Consider the following 27,816-nt stretch of genomic DNA (forward strand, 5'->3'; position numbering starts at 1 on the left):
CCAGAACCATTCCCCCGACCTCGCCCACGGCCTCGTCCACGTCCCTTTCCGGGAGCCTTGCGCATTTTGAATTCCCAGTTAGAAATTGGCACTATATACCAGTAGCAAAAATTGTGGGTGCACGTAACCCCAATATATTCTTTGAATTACCAGTCAGAAACTGGCACTATATGGCAGTAGCAAGAAATGAGGGTATTTATAACCCCAATATATTCTTTGAATTCCCAGTCAGACAATGGCACTGTATACCAGTAGTAAAAATTGTGGGTGCACGTAACCCCAATATATTCTTTGAATTACCAGTCAGAAACTGGCACTATATGGCAGTAGCAAGAAATGAGGGTATTTGTAACCCCAATATATTCTTTGAATTCCCAGTCAGAAACTGGCACTGTATACCAGTAGTAAAAATTGTGGGTGCACATAACCCCAATATATTCTTTGAATTCCCAGTCAGACAATGGCACTATATACCAGTAGCAAGAAATGAGGGTATTTATAACCCCAATATATTCTTTGAATTCCCAGTCAGACAATGGCACTGTATACCAGTAGTAAAAATTGTGGGTGCACGTAACCCCAATATATTCTTTGAATTCCCAGTCAGACAATGGCACTATATACCAGTAGCAAGAAATGAGGGTATTTATAACCCCAATATATTCTTTGAATTCCCAGTCAGAAACTGGCACTATATGGCAGTAGCAAGAAATGAGGGTATTTATAACCCCAATATATTCTTTGAATTCCCAGTCAGACAATGGCACTGTATACCAGTAGTAAAAATTGTGGGTGCACGTAACCCCAATATATTCTTTGAATTACCAGTCAGAAACTGGCACTATATGGCAGGAGCAAGAAATGAGGGTATTTGTAACCCCAATATATTCTTTGAATTCCCAGTCAGAAACTGGCACTGTATACCAGTAGTAAAAATTGTGGGTGCACGTAACCCCAATATATTCTTTGAATTCCCAGTCAGACAATGGCACTATATACCAGTAGCAAGAAATGAGGGTATTTATAACCCCAATATATTCTTTGAATTACCAGTCAGAAACTGGCACTATATGGCAGTAGCAAGAAATGAGGGTATTTATAACCCCAATATATTCTTTGAATTCCCAGTCAGACAATGGCACTGTATACCAGTAGTAAAAATTGTGGGTGCACGTAACCCCAATATATTCTTTGAATTCCCAGTCAGACAATGGCACTATATACCAGTAGCAAGAAATGAGGGTATTTATAACCCCAATATATTCTTTGAATTACCAGTCAGAAACTGGCACTATATGGCAGTAGCAAGAAATGAGGGTATTTGTAACCCCAATATATTCTTTGAATTCCCAGTCAGAAACTGGCACTGTATACCAGTAGTAAAAATTGTGGGTGCACGTAACCCCAATATATTCTTTGAATTCCCAGTCAGACAATGGCACTATATACCAGTAGCAAGAAATGAGGGTATTTATAACCCCAATATATTCTTTGAATTACCAGTCAGAAACTGGCACTATATGGCAGTAGCAAGAAATGAGGGTATTTGTAACCCCAATATATTCTTTGAATTCCCAGTCAGAAACTGGCACTGTATACCAGTAGTAAAAATTGTGGGTGCACGTAACCCCAATATATTCTTTGAATTCCCAGTCAGTCAATGGCACTATATACCAGTAGCAAGAAATGAGGGTATTTATAACCCCAATATATTCTTTGAATTACCAGTCAGAAACTGGCACTATATGGCAGTAGCAAGAAATGAGGGTATTTATAACCCCAATATATTCTTTGAATTCCCAGTCAGAAACTGGCACTGTATACCAGTAGTAAAAATTGTGGGTGCACGTAACCCCAATATATTCTTTGAATTCCCAGTCAGACAATGGCACTATATGGCAGTAGCAAAAATAGTGGGTGTATATAGCCCCAATTCTATTGCTAGGGGACTTGCAGGGTATTTCTGGGGTGAAGGTGGGGGGGCACACCGTTGGAACGGGTATCGGGGGTATATATCGGGTATACGGGAATACACTGACAGTGTATTCCATTCAGGATCCTGGGAAAGCTGGGTTGCGGCGATTGAGCCCGTCAGTGCCACGTTACACTGACAAGCTTCTCCCTGGAATTTAGCTCTTACAAGAGCTGTTGTGGTTGTCTTCTTCTTCCTATCCTAGCCTGTCCCTGCCTACCCAGAATCTAAGCCCTAGCTAGCTGGACGGAAACCTCCGTCCTCGGTGAATTGCAAGCTCAGAATGACGCGAACCTGGGCGGCGCTGTTCTTTTAAATTAGAGGTCACATGTTTTCGGCAGCCAATGGGTTTTGCCTACTTTTCTCAACGTCACCGGTGTCGTAGTTCCTGTCCCACCTACCCTGCGCTGTTATTGGAGCAAAAAAGGCGCCAGGGAAGGTGGGAGGGGAATCGAGTAATGGCGCACTTTACCACGCGGTGTTCGATTCGATTCGAACATGCCGAACAGCCTAATATCCGATCGAACATGAGTTCGATAGAACACTGTTCGCTCATCTCTAATTATAATGCATGGAGAAGCCACTATAGGACATTATACTGTATGGAGGGGACCCTCAGGGACATTATACTGCATAGAAGGGTTCCTCAGGGATATTATATCGCATGGAGGGGCCACTTTGAGACATTATATTGCATGGGGGGGCATTCAGGCACATTATACTAAATGGAAGGGCCACTCAGTGACAATATACTGTATGGAGGGGCATCCTCAGGGACGTTATACTGCATGGAGGGGCCACTCAGAGACATTATACTGTATGGAGGACACTATGGGACATTATACTGCACAGAGGGGCCACTACAGGACATTATACTATATGAGAACTGCTGTGCCACTCTGGGGGTTCTTATTTTATATGTGGAGGCCATTATATTACATGTGGGGGACTAAAGTGTGAGGAATATTATACTACATGTGGGGGGCATTCATGGTGCCATTTCACTGAGTGTGGGGGGACTTTACATATTTATAAAAAAAAAAAGCTTCAAAATATCCTTATTTCGTTAACATTTATGTACTTGGTTGAGACATTGTCTCATGATGGAGTACTTCACTTGGAAAGGTTAAGAACCACTGCAGTAGAAGACACATTCTAAGCTGCACAATAATTTACTAGCTAGTAGAAATGAGTGGCCCTAATGGACAAGGTTTGCCACCCCAGGGCTACAGAAGTGTTTTAGGAGCTTCAGCCTTCACTACAATATGGAGTCTGCCCCAGCTACAGAAACCCCACCCATCTGACACAAGATGACAACAGGACACCTTAGAAGGGTGATAATTGAAACCTGAACCTGTAAACAGAGACACCTAAGAGACTATATATGAGTGTATGACCAAGTTGAGATAGGCATAAGGAGTTTACCATTTTGAGAAAGGCACAGTGAATCCAGGCCAGTACACTTCAAGTGAGTGAGCAGTCAGACCAGTTACCACCAGGACACTACTGACCGGTTAAAAGGTAACACAGACACAGGGGTTAACAACAACCAAGCATAACAGACTAGAAATGAATTTACAGCACTGTGACAAGAAACTGTCTACAGTTTACAATGGTAAATTTTGTATTGCTCCAAACAGTGTCTACGACAATCTAGTGGGGTGTAGCCTCTCATCATAGTACTTCCTAATTTACTAGTATACTACTTAGTTCTCCTCTATATACTACCCATCTCTCCACTATATTCTATTTAGTGCCTGTCTAAATACTACTCAATTGTCCATTATATTCCACTTTATCTTCCCATGTTTTCCCCTTCCTTCCAACCAAAGTATAACCTATCTGTAAAAGCCACTTTAATCATTCCAATGGATGTTTCAAAAAACTTGGACAATTTTAGGTTTGAGTGTTTTTGACAGGTTCCTTATCCACACTTTTCAGTTTTATAGGAGTATTAAGACTAAAATAGTCATCTCTCTCACTTTATTCGCTTATATATTGATAATGCAAGTAAATGTTTTTTTTACGTACAACCAAAGGAGTGGCAATGATTCACTGGGATCAGAGCTACTGTTTGTTTGTTTTTTCACTGTACACCTGATTCGCCTTAGATGACTTCAAAGGTTCATACACGAGAGCCATAAAAATTGGGTTTAATAGGTGGAGTGCAGAAAGATCTCTGCTGGTTTTGTCTGCTCATGGGAAGTATTGTGTTTTGTGCTGATCTAAATAAAAAGACTCATTGATGTGGGAAGTTATTGAAATTATTAACGTCTTTGTTTGAAATCAAAGAGAAGAAAACAATTGATTCTTTTTGTTATTTTACTAGCACTAGAGATTGTATGGTTTGGTTTCATATGTATAATTATACTAATAAATAGTTTAGTTTCCTAAAGCTTACATTAATTATGCAGGATGATGAATTGATGCTGGAAAACTGGCCAAGATATTGGAAAAGAAATACAGTTATGTAGGCTGGCCAAATTTACAAGCCGCACAAATGGTACATACTGTGTTTCCCCGAAAGTAGGACATCCCCGAAAGTAAGGCATGCGGGGGGGGGGGGTGTTCTGTTGAATTGCCTAATATAAGGCACACCCCAAAAATAAGGCATGCCTGGAAGTGGTGGGCAGGGCTTAGTGGGGATTCGGGGGCGAGGCTTAGCTATCCCCCACTTCACTGGGGGATAGTCGGCTGCTGCCTTTGCTGTCCGTGTTGCTGTAGGATGAGCTCTCCCAGCTCATCCCAGAGGCAGCAGCCGGCATACAGAAGAGGCAGCAGCCTGCTTTCCTGTGCACATGGAGCACAGAGCACGGCTACTGTGTCAGTGAAATGGGGATCAATAAGCCCCACCCACGAAAGCTCCGCTAAGCCCCGCCTACCACTGCCGGGACAAACAGCAGCACAAGTGCTGCTAGGAAGAAGGGAAAGGTAAGTAGGATACCTTCTCCCCCTCCCCTACACTACCTACAACCAGCAGTCATGCTGACGCTCCACTAAGGAAGTTCCGGCATGACTGCCGGTTGTAATAAGACGTCCCCCGAAAATAAGACAGGTCCTATATTTAAAGTGACAATTTAATATAAGACACTGTCTTATTTTCGGGGAAACATGGTACAGAGTCAAATGTATCACAAATGGTGGAAATTTATCAATAGTGTTCTAAATGCAGAATTTCAGGACATTCTAAGTGTCTCTTCACATGCGTATTCCGCCTCAAAAACCACTGCCAAAAACGGGTCCTACGGCTGCGGCACGAGACTCCCTCCCAATTAGGCCCATTCATTTGAGCCTAATCCGGAGTGGAATGCTGCAACGGGATGCCAGCGCACTGCAACGCCATTCAGTCGAGGCTAGCCGTGTGGTTTGTTCACACACGGAAGCCATTTTCCGCCATGTGAACACACTCTTAGGGTGAGTTCACACTGAGTATACGCCAGCTTATTCTAAACGTAAAACACGTTCAGAATCAGCGGCGTATAAAGCAGTTCCCATTCATTTCTATGGGAGCCGGCATATGAGCGCTCCCCATAGAAATGAATGGGCTGCTTTTTTCACTACGAGCACTCCCATTGAAGTGAATGGAAAGTGCTTGCGTGTACGGCTAGCTCTGCTCATGCCGAGTCGTATACTCCGGCACTTCCCAGTCACTTCAATGGGAGTGCTCGTAGTGAAAAAAGCAGCCCATTCATTTCTATGGGGAGTGCTCGTATGCCGGCTCCCATAGAAATGAATGGAGCTGCTTTATACGCCGCTTATTCTGAACGTGTTTTACGTTCAGAATAAGCTGGCGTATACTCAGTGTGAACTTACCCTTAGACGTTGCGGAAACACAGCTTTTTCTGTTGCAGATTTTGTTGCGTTTTTTTTTTTTTTTTTTTTAGCCAAAGCCAAGAGCGGATAAAGCAGAAGGTAGAAGTGTAAGAGCTTCCTATATATTTCTCATTCCTTTTGTGGTCACTTCTGGCTTTGGCTCAAAAAAATGCAGCAAAATCTGCAACAAAAGAAGCTGTGTTTCCGCAACGTGGGGCCTCAGCCTTAATGGCACTTAGTGGCTCAGATTTACCAATAGTTACAAGGCAATCTAAAAGTGCACCAGATTTATCAACATAGCTGGTGCTGGATGATAAATCCAATGTATCTATAGACTGTCTAGTCAAAGTTTATGCTACCTTTTAGTTGGCTTAAATTTAGCCAGAATTTTACATAATAATTTTGGTTTAATGCATATTGCACATTTTCTGTTAGTACAATAAACCTCATTTCAATCCTGAAATATTACTGTGTCCATAAGTTATTAGATATATCAAACTGAAATGGCTGTTGCAAACACCAAAATATTTAGAACTAAAAATGATTAAGATTAATAGGGGTGCCCAAACTTTTTCATAGCACTGTAACTACTGGCTTTAGACAGTTTGCTCTTATAGCTGACATAGTTAGCAAAAAAGGGCAAAATTATTCGAAATTGTTAAGTTTCTTTTTAGGTTTACCCCCTTTAATACTAATAAAAAAAAACAGATAAAAATTAACATATATAAGTACTCTCACCTCTCACCAGGTCAACATCAATTAGGTCAGATTTCATATACACCATCTTCTTAGATTTATTTTTAAGACCCTGAGACAGAAGGCAAAAAAACTGTTTTAATAAATCATCTTTGATCTTTCGGAAAATCTACATTAATGTTATTCATGGAGTGAGGCCAACGATGCTAAAAAAGCACAATAAAATATTAAATTACATGGCATTAGAGATGTGCAAACCGCTTAATCATGAACCAGATTTGATCCAAAAATTTCTAAATTGTTCATTTCTTTATCAAAATTGAATACATGGCGATTTGTCGCAGACTAACTAAAGTGGCTGCTGCAACATGTTTGTGCAAGAAATACAGAAAAGACACATGTGTGTGACTCAAGCCCGGTTCACATCTGCGTTTGACAAATCCGTTCAAAATCAGTATTTGACATCTTCAAAAACTGACTTCATCTGTCCAGATTAAAACCCCATTGATTTCAATGGATTTTAAAAGTACCTTAATCCGTATGTGTCGGTTTGTGACATTTCTGTCTGGTTTCAGTTTTTTTGTGCAGAGAGAAAAGTAGAACTTGCAGGACTTTGTCTCCATACTAAAAATGGAAACTAGAAAGCTAGCTGGGTTATGGTGGGGGTGGTGGCAAAAGAGGTGGTAGCAGACATATTTCCGCTACTTCTGATGTTGGCAGCAGCAACTACATGTGATCATCTCCCATGTGGCAATTTTTTGTACAATAAATCTATGGTGATGTGAAAGATCTTCAAGCAGAAACTTAGCTGTGGTCTTGCAGGAACAAATGTAGGAATGACATCTATATGTAGTCACATGAAAAGTTATCAACAGATTATTGGCATTATGGCTGGCATGAGGAATAATATGTGTATGTGATCTGTTGTACACTAAAAAAAAACCATGGTGTATGGCTTGGTTCCTCACTGGCATAGATTTAAATTTTGGTGCTAAGAAGATGATCTAGAGATGCATCAGAAATATTAACAGGTCTGAGCTTCTTACTAATTCACTGAGGAAATGAGGTTAAGGGGATATTGTCACTCCTTAGGGAGAGACCACCATATAGGTGTGTGGAGACTTATTAAGCCTTTAGCACTCCACTTCGCAAAGGATCATGGGAAGAATATGCAAATCTGTCTTCCATGATGTAATTAGGAAAACAGCTGCTGCCTCAGTATTGCAAACCAATAGAGGGCGCTCACTGGAATGTGCAAGCCTGTCTTCCCTGATGTAGTTAGGAAGACAGAACTCCAGTGAAATAACCCAATAAAGGCTGCTCCCTTTCGCATCATGCTCGACCTTCCAAGAGGCCTTTGTTTTGCAATTGATGTATATGGCCAGTGTGCCTTGGAGAGGTGGCTCTTTAGCCTGCCTCTACAGTGACTACACTATATATCATTCTCCTATTGATAGTAAACCCTTAACTTGCACGTATTCACTTAACTACCGCCTGAAAACACTAAGTACTATAGTGCTATAGCACTGTGCTAAAGCCTAGTTCATATTTGCCTTTTCACAGCAGATCCCTCTACTAGGTAACCATCAGAGACACACTGTAAGCCTATTAGGGCAATTGTCTCCTCTCTTCTCCCTATATTCCAGCCCTAATGTGATAGCAGTAGCTGACTTCCAATGCACAATCCCATTATATCAAAGTTTTATGTGTATGTATAATATTTATAATGTATAAGGAGCCAACATGGAGTTTTAGTATTTTCTTGACGATGGCACATAAGTTTGCTCTAAAATATGGTGGCCGACTGGCTTTTGCAGCAATGTTGTGTTTTCTGCTCTATAATTAATATACTTAATATTCTTCTGTAATATTCTGTCTATATATACACATATGCTAGGAGGTTATGTAAAATTGTTAGTTGGTAAAACAAACAGATGGTTGATAAGAAAGTTTCGGAACCTTACAGGAGATCTTCATCTCTGTCCTATCTGTTCTATCATGGAATAATGATGTAGTCTCTATTATCAACATTCAATAGTCACCATTCTGCATAATTTTCCATCTCTCTGAGAGTGGCCATGAATATACACAATGAATGGTTTCATTGTAGTTGCTATGGATACATCCAAAAGGCACAAAAGTACAGCTTCTTCTCTAGTCTATACTAAATATACTAGTCTACAAACATACTACGGCTCTGTACACACTCATTGTGACCTCATTGGCTTACATTTTCCAGAGATTGAAAAGAACTGATCTGTGAACAAACCCCCTTAAGAGATTTTCTGGGCCCCTTCGGATAGGCTATCAATGTTCATGATGTATGATTAGGGGGTTGGGGATTTGGGGGGGGGGGGGAGAAGTTATATCAGAGAGAACGACCTTCTAACAGAATGAAGAGGCAGAATGATCCCTTCATTTTTGTGAATTGTTGAGGGTTCTCCCCATGGAGAACTGTAACTCCAAACACACCCTTACAGATGCAGATCTTCAGCACATCAGGATATGCTGGGAGTTATAGTGTCCTGCACACATTATATGCCATAAATACAGTTATGTTACCACAGGTCCACTGGCCATTGGGTATCCATTTACATAGACATCAATGTTAAAAATAAATCGGATCCATTGCTGTCCTTTTATTTAAGGACAAAAAACACAGCATACCATACAATACATGGGAAGACCAAGGAGATGGTGGTGGACTTTAGTAAGTGGAGACGTGCTCCGAATCCGGTCGTCATTCAGGGGACAGGCATTGAGGTAGTCAAGACCTATAAGTACCTGGGCGTGCTCCTCAATAATAAGCTGGACTGGGTTGATCACATGGATGCGCTGCACAGAAAGGGTCACAGCAGACTCTACCTGCTCTGGAGGCTAAGGGGCTTTGGAGTCCAAAGAGCACTTCTTAAGGCTTTTTTCAACTCTGTGGTCGCATCAACCATCTTTTTTCCTGCTGGGGAAGTAGCATACCAACCAGGGACAGAAATAGACTCAATAGGCTGATTAGAAGGGCCAGCTCTGTCCTGGCGAACCCTCTGGACCAAGTACAGGTGGTGGATGACAGAAGGATATTGTCCATGGTGAGCTCCATGCTGGAGAATAAATCCCATCCCATGTATGAGACTGTGACAGCACTGGACAGTACTGTCAGTGACCGACCGACTGCTTCACCCCAAGTGTGTGAAGGAGTGTTATCGGAAGTCCTTCTTCTCAACTGCAGTCAGGATGTATAATCAACATCAGACTAAGCAGAGATCACTCCACACAGAGAACTAAATGACCCTGAAGTTTTCTTATTCTTTGTTATGACTCCTAATATCTTTTTTTTAATTCTGAGTTTTGTATGTGCTTTTTTTTTCTTGTACTATTATTGTATTATCTATGCTGCTTTAACACACTGAATTTCCCCATGGTGGCACTATTAAAGGATTATACTATCTTATCTTATCGTGTCCTTCCAAAAAAACCCAGACAGCAACAGATCCTTTTTTTTATAAGACTGATGTCTATGCAAACAAATGACCATCCATTTGCACCCACTTTTAGCATCTGTTAAATGGATGTAAAAACGTGCTTGGAATAGAATCTTACGGATACAGATGGAGTAAATTAGATCAATGATGATGGATTCAGAGAGAATGTGCTCCATCTGTATCCATCTCCTTACACAATCAGAATGATCATACACTAACATCTGGAGGGACGAGAGGAAAGAGCGTCTTTCTATGACAACCTTCGGCACTCATGTTTAAGTGTCTGTTCAGGTCAGCTGCAGACAACCTCTCCAGTCCAGTACTGTAGGCAGAAGAACGCACTAACAATTTTTATTGGGAACATGAAGCATAGAAAATCAATATGTGCATATTTTTTCAATGGGTACTAGAACCAAGAGTAGTGCTTTGTGTAGCTTTTCTTATGTGATGAAAATCCCCTTCCATCAGATCAATATTGAACAAGGGGCAGTTGAAATTCAACAACCAATTTCATTTACTATACAAGTCAGAAAACACAAAACAAAAAACAAAAACATAACATAAGAGAAAAAAATAGGAAGATAAAATAAGACGCTCTCAAAAATGCATTTACAACTCTGAACTAAGAATTTCCCTATCCTTCCAGCAGATGTCATCAAAAATCTTTATTTCACAAGTCAGTAATTTCAAGCAAGAAAATGAAATTGACTTTGTATTTTATAGCATTTAGTACCATATCATCTGTACCGATTTTTTTCTAATATTTTTGTACAGTGTTTTTGTGATTCATGTGGAATTTGTTTTATGTGTTTGTTTATATGTTTAGAGTTAGAATTTTATTGATTTTCATTAAAAGTTATATTTTACTAAATATAATTGATATACATTGTCTACCAATAAGTATTTGGACACCCATGCACATGAAGGTATCTGCGGTCGTAATGTATGTCACGCCTTCCGCTGTTAAATAGGAAACTGCATTGGCATTAGTCGCATATTGTCTGATTTGAAGAAAGGGGTAATTGTGGGGTACCACAGAAATGGTCGATCATTAAGGGACATAGCAAGTGACCTGAATTACCCAAAATCAACAGTGGAATGTGCCCCGGTTTCTACTTTTTTCCCTATTGCCTTATAGAAAGAGTTAGAACAGGTAAATCATTCATTTTGTGCTTTAAAAATGGGGTTGTTGAAAAATCAAACAAATCCAGCAAAATAATCACACATATGGCTACATCGGCATACAAATAAAAAAGTTAATGCTCTTGGAAGATGAAGATAGAAAAATTGAAATGCTATGTTCTTAAAGAGAGTCTGTCAGAAGTAATTTGGTTATTAGCCTACTCACTGTACATTGTAGAGGTCATTCTACAGATGGGTCTCCAAAGTTGAATAACAGAGGCATATTTGTAAACTGTAGAACCACCTCTACAAGGTACTGAGATTAGGTTTGTAACAAACTTACCAATGACAGCAGGCAGCATCCTTAAGGTGTTTCTATACTGCATATGCATTTACCTTGATCTCCTTCTGCTCTATGGACTTCTCCCATATTTGCTGATCATATGCTCCAATCTATAGAAAAGAATGCCAGAATTGTACTGTAAGTGGTATTTATATCAGTATATCCCTGTGCACATCTGTGTCTGGAGATTATATGCAGAGCTATATGTCTTTATGGTTACAGGTTACTAATAAACCTCAATGTAGTCTAATCCTGCAGTCATAGCTCATTCCTTCCTACATTAGCAAGAGTATCTTAGCAAGAAAGAAAGCACAGTTCAGACTGTGACAGGAGACTATTGGCAAAGTTGATTATTTGTAAATTTTTAATACACTGCAGAAATGAAATTAATATTTTATGGAGATATGTAAATACCCCTATATATTACATTAATATTTAGTAGAATATGTTCATTAAAACGTATCTGTAACACAAGCTATAAATGTGTATATGAAAGTTAATGCAGATATTTCTAATATACTTGTTTTATTAAGAGGGTTCGCTATTTCAGTTGCAAAAAGGCTCTGAGCATTGCTCAGGAGAGCCTTTACACATACTGCATATACAGTATCTTCAATGGTACTCGGAGACTCTTTCCTGCCTCTGCTACCCCTGCCGTTCTTGTGACGCCTTTGACTGTAGTATAATTGCAGCTGTAAGCCATCTATGGCATAAAATGGGCACAGAAGTGGTGCATTTCTGAGGAGGAGGGGGGTTCCGACCCACTTGCCACTTTTTAAGACCATGTGAAGGGTAGAGCTAAGATGCCTCAGCTTGTAAGAGTTACTAACCCAGGCCAGAAAACTGGCAATAGTTATAGCGAGTATCTACACCAGCCAGGGGTACATGGGACCTCATGAGATGCGACAGAATTAGTTAGAGGCTGGAGCTGTTTAATAATTCTGTTGCGTTTAACACTAGCAGGGAAATTTATTAAGACTGGCACAGGAAACGGGAGTCTTAATTCATTCCCCTGGTGTTTCTATGGGCTCTCTTTAGCAATGCTCGGAGCATTGCTAAGGAGAAACTTCACAGGCATTTTTCTCATTTCAACCACCCCATTTCCCTTAACAATGTATATTTAAAAAAATCATTATTAAGCTTTTCCTACACACTAATATCTATACAGGATGAATTTTTATTAATATTGTAGAACTGGAGTCAACTAGGTCCAGAACAATTACTTAGCCCTTATTTTTACTGGCAATATTGGCCAAAGCTAATGAGAAATTGGTACAGTGTGACCGATGCCCTCATGACATGTTTCCCCACAGAAGCAAAGCCATCACAGGTAAGGAACATGCAAAGCAAGATTTCATACATTTGCTGTATGTACAGTAATAAATCAAACCCAGTGAGTGTTGATCATTGTATATGATTCTTAATGAATACTTACTTTCTTTTGATACCAAGATATTGCATCTTTGACCTCAGCAGCCATACTTTTATCATCTCATTGGAACGTCAGATACAAAAACATAGGAGGACTCTGAGCACAAAACCTGTATAAAATAAAGGAAACAGGTCTGCATGATAAACTAAACCTGCAAAATGACATAAGAAACTGCCTTGAAGTACATCTTCATACAAACCTCAAAGTTAAACGGGTTTTCCTATGAACATAACGGTATGGACATTTGTAGACAATTAAAGGTTAAACATTTTTGAAAATATAAATCATTAAAAATGTAAGTTTTAAAGATTTTCACTATACATCTTAGGGGTTTGTCCTGATTGGTTGTCAATGGATAGGACGATGAATCAGTGGTAGCTGGGTGTACATTGGCGTCTACATTATGCAACTAACTGTCTTGTAAAGCATAAGCCACTTCAGGGCAGATTTTTACAAGACACAGAGATAACAGACAGAAGATGTCTGCTACTTGGCACAGGTGGACAGCATTGCACCTCCTGTGCTGAGACGCAGATGACTGTGGATAGACAGCGCGATAAGAAGACGAGGCGGTGGCTCCATTCATCAAGGGATCACTGGTAGGTGAGTATAACTTTAATTTATTCTTTTTATTTTGCACAGTTGTGAATTTTTTAATAATATAAGGGGTCTTTAAGTGGGGGCATCATTACTAGCTATGACGATAAGTGAAATAATTTATATAGGGAGGATTATGCACATAAGGCGGTCATTAGGGGACATTATGAGTAGAAGGGGGACATCATTTAAATAAGAGGTCATTAGGAGTGCAGTATTTATATCAGGGGGAATCAGGGGCATAATATATGGAGAAATTAACTTAATTAACATGACACTTGGGCTTTATTAAACTTGTTTTCCAGCTCATTTTTATTAACAATTTATCCTCAGAATAGGTAATCAATAAGAGATAAGCGATTCCCCACTGATCAGCATTATGAAGGAGCTATGGCACCTGGTTATAGTTACCATGCAATGAAATTACAGCCTTGTCACATAGATAGTTATAGGACGAGGCTGTAGTTACATTACATGGCCGCTATGATGAGATGCATGACACTATGTAAACAGAGAAGGGGTCACGGCGCTTACACAGGTACCACAGTTTATTCAACAGCTTATTACTCATGACCTGGAAAACCTTTTAATTAGGAAACACCTGTAACATTATTAATAAGGGGCACTATTTTAATTGGGGGTACACAGGGACCTTATTAATATAAAGATGTATTTGGGAGTATTATTCATTATGGGGGTTTATATCAGCATGGCGACTTTATGTAGGTGAGGACTATGTGGGTCAGGTGCCTGGAAAAGTGAGGAGCCAAAGATTCCTGTACTGCAAACATTACAGAGACAAGTCACAGTTGGAAGAAGGAACAATTACAGTCAGAGAAGTCATCTTTAAAGGGAGCCTATCATTTAGTAGGTATTTTTTCTCCCTAACACGTCAGAATTGCCTTAAGAAAGGCTTACTTACTGTGTAAACGGCAATTTTCCTTGTGGCCGCAGGCATGCACAGTCGCCTCTGCCCAGGCCCGAGGCCTACAAGTTTCACCGCCTACGCCGGAAGAAGATACAAGAAGAGGATGTTCCTGATGAAGATGGAAGCGGTGCTGGAGAGAGTTCTCTCGCAGCATTGGGGATGCCCCCAGTGCTGTTTGAGCACTGGAGCCCGCCCCCAGTGCTGCGAGAGAATTCATTTGCATACCGGTAAAAACGGTATTTCTACCGAACGGCAGCCCGGAGAAGATATCTAAAGGTAGGAGACGAATAGCCTTTCTTAAGGCTATTCCGATGCGTTAGGGAGAAAAAATACCTTCTAAATGATAGGATCCCTTTAAGTCACAAAATGTTACTGCACTGTATACACCTAAATGGTATGTAGAGCCCTATGTAGAACCACTATATACCATTAGACAGTCACAATATAGTAATAATATAATAAGTAATATATAAAGTAATAATATTGGGAGATACATATTGATGAATCATGCTTCAATATCCGAGTGGTGGGGGTAATATTCACAGATCAGCTGCTGGAAGCAGAAGTGTTACTTTTTCACACGCCATTGTCATCAAAAATATTTGTCACATGGAATAGACTAAGCTGCAATATCATATACAATGTATAGAACTGTTCTTGGTATTCAATCTAGAGGACACTGCGAACAATGCAGCCTCTTCAATCAGCTGATCTGTATAGGTTCCAGATGTCAGACTTGCATAAATCCTAATTTGATGATGCTGTGGTTTCTCCTGGTGTAAGCAAAGTTGCTGGGTCTTATCGGCCCCAGTACAGCTCTACCTGTAGTTGTTGTTGCAGCAGTATGTTGTTTTCCCCTGTAACTGGAGTAAATGAGGCTAACAATACATATTATATATCAATACAGTAAAAACGTAGAGTTGAAAACCTAAACTATTATAAAATACGGACGGAATAAACATAACTTTGACTCCAAATATAATAAGGACTAAAATGTGGGTGAGAAAATCCATCAAATATATCATACAAAGGACTCCATCCCAAAAAATTAAATATACAAAATAGATTATCTTTATTAATAATTCAAGTTAAAAAGAAGAATGAGGTCTACAATGGTATAGGCGACATACCCAGGACAGACACAAATGTGTCTCCAAAAACAATACATAATTAAATAACATGTATAATACATATTAGATTAGGGCTACAAAGTTCTGCAGTTATGTGAACTATGGCTTATCAATGTAATGCCTACATTCACTAGTGTAAGAAAAGATAAAGAAAAAGATAGCATAAAAATATAGAAGCAGTCCGTCCTGGCATGGGACCGGCTTCATCTCAGGACAGACTGCTTCTACTTGGTAATTTTACCTGCATAAGCTTCTGACAAACTAGACTTGTCTATAGACTGCTAATGAATTAATCTATACATATCATTGAATTGACATACTGTATGTATTATATTGTAACATCATTACATTGCTTTATATTGCCGAGCTACCTACCCATTCACAGTATATTGTAATAGTAATTATTTAGTATTGACTTACCTAATGTACTCTAAAAATAATAATATATTCAGTGAATATATATTATATTACTGATGCGTGTCTGCCATTGACTAACTATGAAAGTCAAGTACATGTTCACTACAGTTGGGTCTGCAGGATACTGATGTGTATTGGGCTGGCCAAATGTGTACCCTTTGTTTCACCAAGACAACCCCTGTTTATAGGCCCTGTAGAGCATGTGGATCCCCTGCTCAGCGCTTCCTCTTTATGAGCCACTCTGTTATACTTAGTCTGTTCTAGAGGACTTGTGATATTCATATATTACATGGACAGCCATACATCTGAAAGGCCTTGATGCAATGCTGCATTACTTAAAGCATATTTACTAACCATCCTGGATTTCAGATGCTGTCCATCTGTTTAATACAGCAATATACACCATACCTTAGCTATGTATGGCACCTTTGCAGATTTTAGGAAACAGCTTATACGAATAAGGCAGCTGGTGTACTGGGACAGGCCTTCAGCTCCCTGGAGCACTTCTCTTGCCACTCAGACCACTACCACCTCCTGTCTGCGCCACCCCATTCATCATCCCAAAGCTATGATATCACCCATCCTATCTGAGCAGACAGATCAGTGCTCCAGCGAATTAAAGACCCACCCCCAGTGCACCAACTACCTAATTGCATAAGACTTCAACGTTGTTCTTCTCCAGATCTACAAAAGTGACCTACATAGCAGAGATATATTGTTTATTACTGGAATGTGCTCCATAGTAGTAGTAGCCATGGAATATGCTGGGAGGAGGTGGTAGACTCCATTCCAAGGGTAAACTCCAACTCACATCTTTATGTTATATTCACAATAGAAGACATTAATTTGTGATAGGGTACTGCCCAACCGGGTTAAGTTAGTGGGAGTTTATGAAACAGTCAAGGTTGCTTTTTGGCTATTTATGAAGTTAATAGAACTGAAAGGAGACTGTGACCACCTATAGTATCCTTTACTTTTCTGGCTGGAAGAGATGCCTGGAGGGGAGACTATTTTTTATGTATGCACTTGAACTTTTCACACAGGATTGGAAAAAAAAAAAAAAAAAACATACGATGACATGACTTTTAGCTATGTAGTCATGTTTTTAACAAGTTTCAAATGAAAAACCAAAAGCATACAGATAAAAAGTATAGTAATTTGTGTAAAAGCACAGATGGTTTTGTTGCACAAGACACTACCACCAGGGGATCGGGCACCCTAAAATTCTTGACTCGTAGTGAGATTCATCATATTAAGGCATTGCTTCAATAGTATTTTTCTATTATAGTATTATCAGTGGCAGTCTAATAACTACATTTTGCAATGCTGGAATCTTCTTGTTGTCAAACATTGCACTAATAACGTGCCATTATAATCTTATACAATAACCTATTGTCTATCTGTTAAGAGAGGGCTGAGGTCAGCACTAGGAAAACCCAGACAGATGCTGGGGTACACTGGATTCAAGGGGACCCACTATTCATCTGAGAACTGAAAACATACATTTTATTAACAATACAGGCTTATAATAAGTCTCTTCCCTTGGTAAACTTGCTGTTATCTGTCCTGCTAATATTTCACCTCTGACCTCTGTCCCCTCTTTGGCTTCTGTATTCTCCAAGTGATATATAGAACTTCTGTAACTGACCTGGGCAGCTGGTATGTATGTGGCCAGCAGATAGATACACACTTTCCAGTTTGTTGTTCTCATGGAAGGACAGCATTTGTATCCATCAACATTCACTTCAATGTCAAAAACAAGATGGAAACATTCTTCTCTTGTTTGTTATTAGAGATGAGTGAACAGTAAAATGTTCGAGGTTCGATATTCATTTCAAGTAGCCCCTCAATGTTCGACTACTCGAATCGAATATCGAACCCTATTATAGTCTATGGGGGGAAAATGCTCATTTCAGGGGTAGGCAACATTCGATCAAATTATACTTACCAAGTCCACGAGTGAGGGTTGGGCTGGATCCTCCGAGAAGTCTTCTCCGTGCAGCTTCCCCACGGCATCTTCCGGCTCTGAATTCACTCTGCCAGGCATCGGGCCTGGGCAGAGTCGACTGCACATGCCCGCACTACAAGCGGACATGTGCAGTTGGCTCTGCCCAGGCCCGATGCCTGGCAGAGTGAATTCAGAGCCGGAAGATGCCGCGGGGAAGCTGCACGAAGAAGACTTGTAAAGGTAGGAGAAGAACCAGCGTTGATTGGCCGACTGTATAGCATTCGGCCAATCAATGCTGGTTCTGCATCAAACTTTTACATTCGAATAGCGAGTGGTACTCGATTGAGTACGAGTATTTTGAATACCGTAGTATTCGATCGAATACCTACTCGATCGAGTACTACTCGCTCATCTCTATTTGTTATTGTTTTAAACAATATAGATAAAGTCTGAACAGAAAAAAAAAAGATATAACTTTCGAAATAAACTTGGATTTACTGTAATGCCATGACTGACAGGAGGCCCACTGAGACTATGTCGCCCAAGGGCCCACCAAAACCTGGAGCCAGCCCTGAGGTAAGCAATTGTACTAGTATGATAGTGCTCTAAAGAAAGCAGTTCTGTGACAACACCTCTATCTTGTGATTGCTAATATATTAGAAATGTCTTCATTAATCTAGAATGTGATAAACCAGTATGGTATTTGCTTACAGCTCTGAATTGCAGTGTGATGTGAAATTTCTCAAGACCAGAAGTAGAAGACTGAACAGAGAAAACCTATTAGGAAATTCCTCTGACACAGTGACAGTAGCATTATGTAAGTAAACAGTTAGGTCCGCTAACATTATATGAGTCCATACATTTCTATGACCATTAGTCCAAAATATTTCATAAACCAGTAACTACCAGCTTCTATTGTACATATATAGCGCACTGAATTACATTTTAGTTCTATAGTACAATTACAAAGAAAGATATATTAAAGTATGCCAAAATATTATGATAGCGAATGAGTTTAGACCACGTAAAGAGAAGAATGACTGCATTATCATACAAAGTATCCAGAAGCCTCTCACTCTACTGACAGCAGCTTGAGCAAATATGCAGACAAGTACAATAGAGGAATAAATTATGTATAGATGTAACGTGCGTGACACACAGAGAGATCTGCACAGTGACATTAGAATTAGGATAATAATCCCTAAGCAAACCCAATGTTACTTACAGTTTGGGCTCTAAATCTGCATTACAGCCAGTGACTAAGCACGCACTGCCCATACTGCACTATGGATATAGCTGGCTGGAGCTCACATAGTCAGGTGTCAGCTCAGCACAGACTATACACACTCACACCAGCTCACACTTCCTTTTTCCGGGTCTGTGATGAAATCCATTGTAGCTAGAGTGCATTTAAAGAGACAGTACTTCTTACCTGTCATGTCAAAGTAGTAGTACTAAACAAGTAGCAAAGCTATTATATAGTGTTTTAGGTTTTTACTATAAAGGCCTGGATACACCTAAATATTACAAGCTATACTCACTTTTTAAACTACTGCCTTACAAGTGACATTTTTAAAAAAAAAACAAAAAAACGTGAGAGTCTTCAGTAGTTGATACCTTTTTTAATGGCTAACTAATAATTATGACAGATTACAAGCTTCCTCAGGTATAGTATGAAAACTATTTCTTAAGGATGCATAGTTATGTACAAAGAGGCACATAGGGATAGAATGTTGGATGGGAGGGTGGATGGTCATTGGTCCTATGTGCCTCTTTGTACATAACTATTAGAGATGAGCGAACAGTGTTCTATCGAACACATGTTCGATCGGATATCAGGGTGTTCGCCATGTTCGAATCGAATCGAACACCACGTGGTAAAGTGCGCCAAAATTCGATTCCCCTCCCACCTTCCCTGGCGCCTTTTTTGCACCAATAACAGCGCAGGGGAGGTGGGACAGGAACTACGACACCGGGGGCATTGAAAAAAATTGGAAAAAGTCATTGGCTGCCGAAATCAGGTGACCTCCATTTTAGACGAATAGTGGATTTCAAATCCGGGTCATATGAGAATGTGAACTTTGTGACTATGAGACAGGGATAGCTGTACAGGCAGGGATAGCTAGGGATAACCTTTATTTAGGGGGGAATGTTATTAAAAATAACTTTTTGGGGCTCTATCGGGTGTGTAATTGTGATTTTTGTGAGATAAACTTTTTCCCATAGGGATGCATTGGCCAGCGCTGATTGGCCGAATTCCGTACTCTGGCCAATCAGTGCTGGCCAATGCATTCTATTAGCTTGATGAAGCAGAGTGTGCACAAGGGTTCAAGCGCACCCTCGGCTCTGATGTAGCAGAGCCGAGGCTGCACAAGGGTTCAAGCGCACCCTCGGCTCTGATGTAGGAGAGCCGAGGGTGCACTTGAACCCTTGTGCACCCTCAGCTCTGCTACATCAGAGCCGAGGGTGCGCTTGAACCCTTGTGCACCCTCAGCTCTGCTACATCAGAGCCGAGGGTGCGCTTGAACCCTTGTGCACACTCTGCTTCATCAAGCTAATAGAATGCATTGGCCAGCGCTGATTGGCCAATGTATTCTATTAGCCTGATGAAGTAGAGCTGAATGTGTGTGCTAAGCACACACATTCAGCTCTACTTCATCGGGCTAATAGAATGCATTGGCCAGCGCTGATTGGCCAGAGTACGGAACTCGACCAATCAGCGCTGGCTCTGCTGGAGGAGGCGGAGTCTAAGATCGCTCCACACCAGTCTCCATTCAGGTCCGACCTTAGACTCCGCCTCCTCCGGCAGAGCCAGCGCTGATTGGCCGAAGGCTGGCCAATGCATTCCTATGCGAATGCAGACTTAGCAGTGCTGAGTCAGTTTTGCTCAACTACACATCTGATGCACACTCGGCACTGCTACATCAGATGTAGCAATCTGATGTAGCAGAGCCGAGGGTGCACTAGAACCCCTGTGCAAACTCAGTTCACGCTAATAGAATGCATTGGCCAGCGCTGATTGGCCAATGCATTCTATTAGCCCGATGAAGTAGAGCTGAATGTGTGTGCTAAGCACACACATTCAGCACTGCTTCATCACGCCAATACAATGCATTAGCCAGTGCTGATTGGCCAGAGTACGGAATTCGGCCAATCAGCGCTGGCTCTGCTGGAGGAGGCGGAGTCTAATGTCGGACCTGAATGGAGACTGGTGTGGAGCGATCTTAGACTCCGCCTCCTCCAGCAGAGCCAGCGCTGATTGGTCGAGTTCCGTACTCTGGCCAATCAGCGCTGGCCAATGCATTCTATTAGCCCGATGAAGTAGAGCTGAATGTGTGTGCTTAGCACACACATTCAGCTCTACTTCATCAGGCTAATAGAATACATTGGCCAATCAGCGCTGGCCAATGCATTCTATTAGCTTGATGAAGCAGAGTGTGCACAAGGGTTCAAGCGCACCCTCGGCTCTGATGTAGCAGAGCTGAGGGTGCACAAGGGTTCAAGTGCACCCTCGGCTCTCCTACATCAGAGCCGAGGGTGCGCTTGAACCCTTGTGCAGCCTCAGCTCTGCTACATCAGAGCCGAGGGTGCGCTTGAACCCTTGTGCACACTCTGCTTCATCAAGCTAATAGAATGCATTGGCCAGCGCTGATTGGCCAGAGTACGGAATTCGGCCAATCAGCGCTGGCTCTGCTGGAGGAGGCGGAGTCTAAGATCGCTCCACACCAGTCTCCATTCAGGTCCGACCTTAGACTCCGCCTCCTCCAGCAGAGCCAGCGCTGATTGGCCGAATTCCGTACTCTGGCCAATCAGCACTGGCTAATGCATTGTATTGGCGTGATGAAGCAGTGCTGAATGTGTGTGCTTAGCACACACATTCAGCTCTACTTCATCGGGCTAATAGAATGCATTGGCCAATCAGCGCTGGCCAATGCATTCTATTAGCGTGAACTGAGTTTGCACAGGGGTTCTAGTGCACCCTCGGCTCTGCTACATCAGATTGCTACATCTGATGTAGCAGTGCCGAGTGTGCATCAGATGTGTAGTTGAGCAAAACTGACTCAGCACTGCTAAGTCTGCATTCGCATAGGAATGCATTGGCCAGCCTTCGGCCAATCAGCGCTGGCTCTGCCGGAGGAGGCGGAGTCTAAGGTCGGACCTGAATGGAGACTGGTGTGGAGCTATCTTAGACTCCGCCTCCTCCAGCAGAGCCAGCGCTGATTGGTCGAGTTCCGTACTCTGGCCAATCAGCACTGGCCAATGCATTTCTATGGGGAAAAGTTAGCTTGCGAAAATCGCAAACTGACAGGGATTTCCATGAAATAAAGTGACTTTTATGCCCCCAGACATGCTTCCCCTGCTGTCCCAGTGTGATTCCAGAGGTGTTGGCATCATTTCCTGGGGTGTCATAGTGGACTTGGTGACCCTCCAGACACGAATTTGGGTTTCCCCCTTAACGAGTTTATGTTCCCCATAGACTATAATGGGGTTCGAAACCCATTCGAACACTCGAACAGTGAGCGGCTGTTCGAATCGAATTTCGAACCTCGAACATTTTAGTGTTCGCTCATCTCTAATAACTATGCATCTTTCAGAAATAGTTTTTATAGGAGCGAACAGTGAAATATTCGATATTCATTTTGAATAGCCCCTCAATATTCGACTATTCGAACAAATATCGAATCCCAATATAGTCTATGGGGGAAAACATTTTGTTTCAGGGGAAACCACTATTCGACTGAGGAGGGTCACCAAGTCCACTACGACACCTCAGGAAATGATGACAACACCTCTGGAATGCAACTGGGACAGCAGGGGAAGCATGTTCGGGGGGCATCTAACAAGCCCAAGTCACTGTTTTACCCCACTATCACAGCCTATCAACTACACACTTTCCACACTCAAAAAACTACTATGAAAGTGGAAAAATACCTGGAAACCTTCTTTCCTCCCCAATTGTATGGACAGAAACCCAAATTTTACGCTAATGAAACCTTAACAAGCACCCCTTTAAATCACGTTGCCCATGACATTCACAGATGGAATAGGCAATGGGATTTCCAACAGTACCTACCCTTAACTCTTATTGTGTATGTATGTGTGTGTGTGAGGAGTTCATCACAAGACTGACAGACCCAACTCCAAATGCTGCAGCACAAGCAACCAGCAGTCAGCCTAAGATTGTCTCTTCTTCAAGTAAGACACAAGATTCTTCGGAACTGGAACATGAGTGATTGCCATTGCAGCAGTGCCTAGGCCATCTTTCAGAGCAGTTCATTCAGAGATTGAATTGGAGAAAAATAAGAATATTTACTGTGATCGAGTCTTCATGCACATTAGTGGGCATGGACAACCTAACAAACAAGATCCTCATGCTGAGCTGGCCTCATTACTGAACAAGATCAACCCCTTTCAACTGTGAAAGTCAGCATCTGCAATGGTTAAATTCATCGCTTAAGGGTTTTCAGATTATATTCTAGAGGCAGTATTCAACTAGGGCTTGAATCCTACGGTAACATTAGACAACACAACAAGTAGTATCGCTCAACCAACCAACAATAAGGCAAATATGCAATCTTATATGCAGAGCATGAACAATGGGCTATGTGGAAAAAACGCTCTGGACTGCTAAAGAGCTTAATACAATGCAAAAAAAATAATTAATTCCAGCATGCTCTCTCTCTCTCTCTCTCTCTCTCTCTCTCTCTCTCTCTCTCTATATATATATAATGTAACTTTTATTTCATCACAAAAACATCCAATTGACGAGGATCCAAGACATGTTAGAATCAAATGTATAGCTTACACATTTCGGGAAGCCACAGTTAGTTCCTTACTCAAGCTACGGTTAAGGGACTAACAGTGGCTTCCCAAAACTTGTAAGCTATACATTTGATGACATCATGTCTTGGATCATCGTCAATTGGATGTTTTTTTAATCTGATGAAGTAAAAGTTACATTTTATATATATGGTATGCTGGATTTTTATTTTATTTTATTTTTCTGCATTGAATCCTAATACTTTGGGTATACATATTTCAGTTTACTGATTTTATCTGGTAAGCAGTGGGTGAAAGAGGCCCTAGATTAAGGATTCATGAGGGAAGTCAAGGTACTGTCTTAGAAACCTACAAGCTTAGCCTGTTTGGGACCTACTTCTAGTACTGAAATCCTTAGTTGAAAGCCTTTTGAGCCTTTGCAAGTTTTAGGGTCCATTCACACTGAGTATTTAGGTGCTGATTCTGGTGTGGAATCCGCGTCAGAATCAGCGTGGAAAAAAAACCTCCCATTGACTTCGATGGGTTCCATTTTCCGCGCAGAACTCATTGAAAATACTCCATATGAATAGACCCTGTTTTAGAAAAAATGTAGAAAAATTGGAAGGGCACTCACCCACACCGAGGCTCATCTTCATAAAAGACTTCTTTTATTGAGGTAACACATCTTTAAAAGCAATTAGTGCAGGGAGGGAAGAACAGCATAAAGTGGCAAGAAGGCAACAGCCGTTTCAAGCAGCTATGTGCGCTTTCTCAAGCCTTAGAATGCAATTTACATTTGCATTCTAAGGCTTGAGAAAGCGCACATAGCTGCTTGAAACGGCTGCTGCCTTCTTGCCACTTTATGCTGTTCTTCCCTCCCTGCACTAATTGCTTTTAAAGATGTGTTACCTCAATAAAAGAAGTCTTTTATGAAGATGAGCCTCGGTGTGGGTGAGTGCCCTTCCAATTTTTCTACATTTTTTCTATTGCCATAGTGCCTTTTTTCTGGTCGTTGAGCACCCCCACGGCTCTTAATATACAAGGTTGTATTCCTCATATTCACCTCCAGTCTACTAGGACTTTTATTTACAGATCCAGCAGTGCCATCCTGTTTACCTTCTTTTTCCTGTTTTAGTTTCAAGGAGTCCAAAGTTTTTTTTCTTGTGGGAATATTCAGGCCCATTCATACCCACACAAACATAAGGAAAACATACAAACTCTTTTCAGATGTTGCCCACATCAAAATCTAGGACTCCAGTGCCACTAGGCCATAGCCTCCCTTACGATTTTTCCTATAGCTTAGCTGTGGATAGTGAAAAAAACCATACCTTGTTCACCAAAAAACAGTCTTCAAACACTCTGCAAAATAAAACAAGTTATGGCTCAACCATAGTGGTGCTGCCAAAGCTTTACTAGTTAAAGAACATCTGAATAACAAAACTATGCTGAAGGCTAAGGCCATATGTTGTGGAAATTCTGTGGGTTTTTTGAGCAAAAGTCAGAAGTGGTTTTAAAAGAAGGGAGAAGTTTAAGTACTTCCTTTATCAGTGGCGTAACTACAAACAGCGGAGCCCCATGGTAAACTCCTGACATTGGCACCCCCCCCCCCCCCCCCCGACCGACGCTGAAGACCCTGACTGCCCCCCCCCCCCCGCCCCGCATTCCGGCATGCACCATTATGCCCCACGGTGGCCCCTGTACACAGTATTATGCCCCCATAGTGGCCTCTGCACACAGTATTATACCCCATAGTGGCCCCTTCACCCAGTATTATGCCCCATGAACAATTATTACTGTATACTCTGGAGACCCAGGAGGGATACCAACATAAAAAAACACTGTTACTTATCTATCCCTGGCTCTGCTGCAATCCTCGCTGATGGCAGCCTGATTAAAATTAGCAGCTGCATCGATAGTGGAACACTGCACTGCCTTCTTCAGTGGGTCCAGGCACTCCCGAGGGCATTCAGAGATGTCCTGACAAAATCTTCAGCCTCTAACTGATGTCATGCACATCAGGGGTCTGTGATTAAGCCTCAGTAGTCACATAGGGTATGTATCATCATAAAACCGGGTCAATCACTGAGGCCCAATTACAAGTCGTAGCAGTGACCCCGCTGAACATGATGTCACAAGAGGCCTGAAGAGGAAGCTGGATGACCACAGGATGCCTCCAGACATCAAGAGGACGAACAGGAGAGCTGATTGTAAATGTTTCCACTTATTATTCTCTTGGGAATGAGGAGCAGCCTGAGGTATTATACTGCGTGTGGCCACTGTGGAGCATTTTATATTGTGAGGGCTCTTGGAAACATTTTATATTGTGTCAGGCCACTGTGGAGCATTTTATACTGTGTGGGGTCACTGTAGAGCATTATAATATGTGAAGAACATTGTGTAAAATTATATATATTATGTGGGGGCCATAGGTTAGGAAACTGTAGATCAAGGTAGAAGGAGGCCCACATTTTTCAGGTCGGAAACCCAAAATACATAAAGACAGGTTAGAATAAAAGGCAAAATAAGGCAAAATAGAAGGAAGATTAAAGGGCAGGTGTTAGTAGTAGAGATGAGCGAACACTAAAATGTTCGAGGTTCGAAATTCTATTCGAACAGCCGCTCACTGTTCGTGTGTTCGAACGTGTTTCGAACCCCATTATAGTCTATGGGGAACATATACTCGTTAAGGGGGAAACCCAAATCCATGTCTGGAGGGTCACCAAGTCCACTATGACACCCCAGGAAATGATGCCAACACCCTGGAATGACACTGGGACAGCAGGGGAAGCATGTCTGGGGGCATAAAAGTCACTTTATTTCATGGAAATCCCTGTCAGCTTGCGATTTTCGCAAGCTAACTTTTCCCCATAGAAATGCATTGGCCAGCGCTGATTGGCCAGAATACGGAATTCGACCAATCAGCGCTGGCTCTGCTGGAGGAGGCGGAGTCTAAGATCGCTCCACACCAGTCTCCATTCAGGTCCGACCTTAGACTCCGCCTCCTCCGGCAGAGCCAGCGCTGATTGGTCGAATTCCGTACTCTGGCCAATCAGCGCTGGCCAATGCATTCCTATGGATTCCTATATTCACACTCGGCTCTGCTATATCACACACTCGGCTCTGCTATATCAGATGGGCTGACCGGCACATCAGATGTAGCAGAGCCGAGTGTGCACACTCGGCTCTGCTACATCACACACTCGGCTCTGCTATATCAGATGGGCTGACCGGCACATCAGATGTAGCAGAGCCGAGTGTGCACACTCGGCTCTGCTACATCACACACTCGGCTTTGCTACATCACACACTCGGCTCTGCTATATCAGATGGGCTGATTGCATGGAAATCCCTGTCATCCCTGTCATTGCATTGGCCAGCGCTGATTGGCCAGAGTACAGAATTCGACCAATCAGTGCTGGCTCTGCTGGAGGAGGCGGAGTCTAAGATCGCTCCACACCAGTCTCCATTCAGGTCCGACCTTAGACTCCGCCTCCTCCGGCAGAGCCAGCGCTGATTGGTCGAATTCCGTACTCTGGCCAATCAGCGCTGGCCAATGCATTCCTATGGATTCCTATATTCACACTCGGCTCTGCTATATCAGATGGGCTGACCGGCACATCAGATGTAGCAGAGCCGAGTGTGCACACTCGACTCTGCTACATCACACACTCGGTTCTGCTATATCAGATGGGCTGACCGGCACATCAGATGTAGCAGAGCTGAGTGTGCACACTCGGCTCTGCTATATCAGATGGGCTGACCGGCACACGGTGTAGTTGAGCAGAACTGGCTCAGCACTGCTACCAATAGGAATGCATTGGCCAGCCTTCGGCCAATCAGCGCTGGCTCTGCCGGAGGAGGCGGAGTCTAAGGTCGGACCTGAATGGAGACTGGTGTGGAGCGATCTTAGACTCCGCCTCCTCCAGCAGAGCCAACACTGATTGGTCAAGTTCCGTACTCTGGCCAATCAGCGCTGTCCAATGCATTCCTATATGACCCGGATTTGAAATCCACTATTCGTCTAAAATGGAGGTCACCTGATTTCGGCAGCCAATGACTTTTTCCGATTTTTTTCGATGCCTCCGGTGTCGTAGTTCCTGTCCCACCTCCCCTGCGCTGTTATTGGTGCAAAAAAAGCGCCAGGGAGGGAGGGGAATCGAATTTTTTTGGAGTTTGCCACGT

General features: G+C 42.0%; 1 protein-coding gene across 2 annotated transcripts in view; it reads right to left on the reverse strand.

Moving 5' to 3' along the window:
- The window catches only part of PHTF1 (putative homeodomain transcription factor 1), a 115,733-nt gene extending 96,505 nt beyond the window's left edge, over positions 1–19,228 (reverse strand). For both annotated transcript variants that reach the window (XM_075264085.1, XM_075264084.1), the window contains exons 1-4: positions 19,100–19,228; positions 12,858–12,963; positions 11,476–11,532; positions 6,524–6,593 (exon numbers count right to left, since the gene is read on the reverse strand). In XM_075264085.1, the coding sequence (XP_075120186.1) occupies positions 6,524–6,593; positions 11,476–11,532; positions 12,858–12,902 (172 nt within the window). In that variant the 5' untranslated portion in view covers positions 12,903–12,963; positions 19,100–19,228. The remainder of the gene's footprint in view (positions 1–6,523; positions 6,594–11,475; positions 11,533–12,857; positions 12,964–19,099) is intronic.
- Between the last annotated feature and the right edge of the window lie 8,588 nt (positions 19,229–27,816).

This window comes from Leptodactylus fuscus, chromosome 2 (assembly GCF_031893055.1).
Source record: "Leptodactylus fuscus isolate aLepFus1 chromosome 2, aLepFus1.hap2, whole genome shotgun sequence".
Classification (NCBI taxonomy): Eukaryota; Metazoa; Chordata; class Amphibia; order Anura; family Leptodactylidae; genus Leptodactylus; species Leptodactylus fuscus.